The 3385-nt window shown below is 36.1% G+C and overlaps 1 protein-coding gene across 1 annotated transcript; it reads left to right on the top strand.

The window, feature by feature from the left end:
• Positions 1 to 284: 284 nt before the first annotated feature.
• On the top strand, positions 285 to 1961 carry LOC122654996. The gene is made up of 3 exons (XM_043849249.1): positions 285 to 708; positions 1466 to 1678; positions 1774 to 1961. Exons 1-3 carry the CDS (start codon positions 285 to 287, stop codon positions 1959 to 1961), a joined length of 825 nt encoding a protein of 274 aa, XP_043705184.1.
• The last annotated feature ends 1424 nt before the right edge of the window (positions 1962 to 3385 follow it).

Genomic DNA, 3385 nt, shown 5'->3' with positions numbered 1-3385 from the left:
TCATTGGTGTGTTCCCTATGCCGCTTGCTCAGAGACCGTCTCCCTTGTTTTAAATAAGGAAATAAGAAAATTGCATCCTTTAATTGATCTTGTTAGCGCAATTGGGGATCTTACCCATGGGTCTGCCTCATAGGTCAAGAATCAACCATCAAACGACGCCAATTTTTTTTTTCCTTCTTACGTCTTGATATGTTCGAATCTCTCCCAATTTTGATGTTTTAAATGATATTGATGAATCTAACAATGGTCAATGTAAACTGTAAAGTGATTGTTGTGTAGATGACATGGAAAAAGAAGATAACAAAGAACAAGCCAGAGATGGAGTAGAAGTCATCAATGACTCTACAACAAGATCATCAGGTCACTCTGTTAGTTTTGTACATGGCAGTAGTTGTGGTAATGCATCATCATCATCAGGAAATACATTTGGAACATGCATTCGTCCTTCTGATCTCAGACGTACTCAGAACAATATTACTGGTGAAAGAAGCAACATTACTAATGTCCAATACCATAGCTCCTCAGCTTATGCAACTGCAGCAAATACCAATTCCAAACGTCGCCGAAGAAGTGTGTCATCAAGCCCTTACAGTAGTATGTCACATGAAGCACTGCCTGTTGATCATCCAGCTGAGAGATCTAATGGTGCAGCTTTCAGTAAGTCAAAAGTGTTTGTCCATGGTAGCAGTAGTTGCCAAGCTCCTCCAGGTAAGCAAAGAATAGCCTATGACATCTTAATATGTCAAATGATATATAATACTATGTTTATTGTTGTCTCTGTGTGTGTGTTTGTGTGTGTTAGAGAGAGAGAGAGAGATCTTACCCTCCCTATATTATCTTAATATATAGAGGATCTACATGTTAAGGAGGATAGAGAGTTTCAGGGTGGTGAGTGTGAGTAGACGTGTACTACCACAATGTGTAGATCATTTCCCCAATGATACAATAAATTGCACAAAGGTTTCCTGAATAGTCCGTTCAAATAAGACAACTGAAAGGTCCAAAAGTTTGCCACATGTTAAATGGGGATCAAATTTTCTGGACGGGTAGATCCTAAGGCCCCCCTGCCTACATGTCAATTTTCACCCCAAATGTATATTGCTATGTGGCAAAATAAAGCTTTGAAAATCTAGGGACTATAGGAAGATGTGTGCCTGTGTGGGCATACGTAGACCGTTCAGAAATTTAATACCTCGCCAATCCAAACCTAAATCTGTTTATCTAATGGTCAGAATTGCCACATCATCCTGTCACATGGCTCAAAATAGTGAACCGTGCAAATAAGCTTAGAGAGAGAGAGGTTTTCAGATATACTTGTTAAGGAAGGAAAGTGTTCAATAATTTCTTTAAGGGTGCCATCAAGGTTTGATACTATGATTATTTTATATAACCTTCATGTACAGTAGTAGCTATTAATTAGCATATGATAATAGTAATGGTTTTTGCAAACTTATCTCCAATGCAGCCAATGATGAACTCAAGCTAATTGAAAACATTGCTGATACCTTAAGTCCAGATGAAGTGAGACATCTCCTATTCCAAGGGCACAAGAATGAGCATATTGCTTATCCATTTCTCAATCCTAACATTGAAAGTAAAGTTTCATCAACCCAAGGCCACCAGAATGATATTAATGTTGTTGGCCATCAGCAATTACCTCCTCTTCCTCAACCTACCGGTATAACCTCTTCATCCTCTTCAAATATTAGTTTGGATTGCATTACTTCTTCGATCATGCTTTAGTTAACTTATATATTTGTTTTGGTTTTGCAGATTTCAGAACAATTTGCATATACTGTTACAAGAATGTCCTCGATGGGAATACAGATGGGAATACATCTGTTTCAAAAAGGTCATGCGGCCATTATTTCCATGTCAATTGCTTTCATCTTCAGCCTGAATCCAAGCAGAATATTTGGATCAAGGACTGCCATTTCTGCGAGCTAGAAAAGAATCGTTGAAAGACAATTGAGGTGGTTTTCAAGCTGGATATGGGTGTCTCCTTCTGCTCTTTCTGCCTTTTTTCCCCCCTATAAGTTAAATCATTTTTACTCCTTAGTAGTTTCTGGATCAGTCCCTTTAAGTTAAGCCAATTTCAAGTACATTTTTGTGGCTTGTCAGTTTGCAGTGTGTGAAAAAGTTGATGAGGGGATTTTATATAAAAACTAATCTGTGTTCTTATTGTTGGGTTGAAGACTAAATAGTTGGAATGAGTAAAATCATATCAGGGTTTATGAATGAGTATTTTTATTCATGTGTGTTTTATCTATTTCTGTAACTTTCTATTAATAAGAACAACAGTGGATTAATAGGAAGGCTGGAGTCTATTCATCTGAACTGATTCAGCAAAGGAGGCAACCCATAGAATCTATCTAATCATCAGAGCAATCAATAGAATTAAAGACTCAGTATCGATCTTTATAACGATTAGTATTAAGACCCAAATTCAATGGTGACATGAAGTTAGATTTAGATTGGAGTCTTGATGCTTGGATAGGAATGAAACTTGATGATACGGTATCATGTCATTCAAGTATAGCACCAATTGTCTTCCCAAGCTCCCTTTACATGTTCACTTAGTTGTTTTTTTTTTCTCTAACTTATTTAAATGACGAGAGAAATTGAAGTACCAAACAAGAATCTCATCTTTGATATGTTATCCGGCTTCTCTCATTCATAATGAGATTAGCATTCAAATGATGTAAGCCTCCACATGCTAAGATAACAATGGCATACTGTAGAAACCTCATTTTGTCATCCAAGAGGGCCTTCATAACGATGATGAACAATTGTATAAGGACCAAGAGAAGGTTTTATTTTAAGGTTTAAGAGATTTCTACATAATCTTGAAGATGTTGAAGACCACTTAGGTGAAATAACCAAAATGCTCCTATAGGGTTAATAATGTTAAAATATGGTATTCACCAAAAAAGAAAAAAGTTAAAATATGGTTACTTGACTTTAAAAATAATTTCTGTTGACTAAAAGTCTAAAACAATCCCTGCATATCATAATATTTGAAAATAATTTTAAAATGCTTTAAAAGGTTTTCTGAATCACTCAATTTGTACTTCGCCAAGCCCAACCCTATTTGAAATAGAACTAGACAAACAAAAAAGATTTCACATTAAAATTTCAATTTGGCACCAAATGGACTCTTTGTTTTCATTCCATCCATCAGCTCTGAGCCCTTGCTTGAACTCTTTGAAGTCCAAAATCCGTCCAAGTACATTTTGTGGACCTCAAGGAAGGCATTGGGTCATGATTAACTGCAACATTACTTTAGACTTCATTGGTTAAAAGATTTTATCCTATTTTCAACCATTAATGAGAAATCACTTGATTCTTATCCAAAATCCAACGCTTTTTTTGTGTGATTTGATCC

The sequence above is a fragment of the Telopea speciosissima genome, chromosome 3 (assembly GCF_018873765.1).
Source record: "Telopea speciosissima isolate NSW1024214 ecotype Mountain lineage chromosome 3, Tspe_v1, whole genome shotgun sequence".
NCBI lineage: Eukaryota > Viridiplantae > Streptophyta > Magnoliopsida > Proteales > Proteaceae > Telopea > Telopea speciosissima.
Note: the sequence above shows the minus strand (reverse complement) of the source record. Positions and strands in the feature narration are given on the sequence as shown.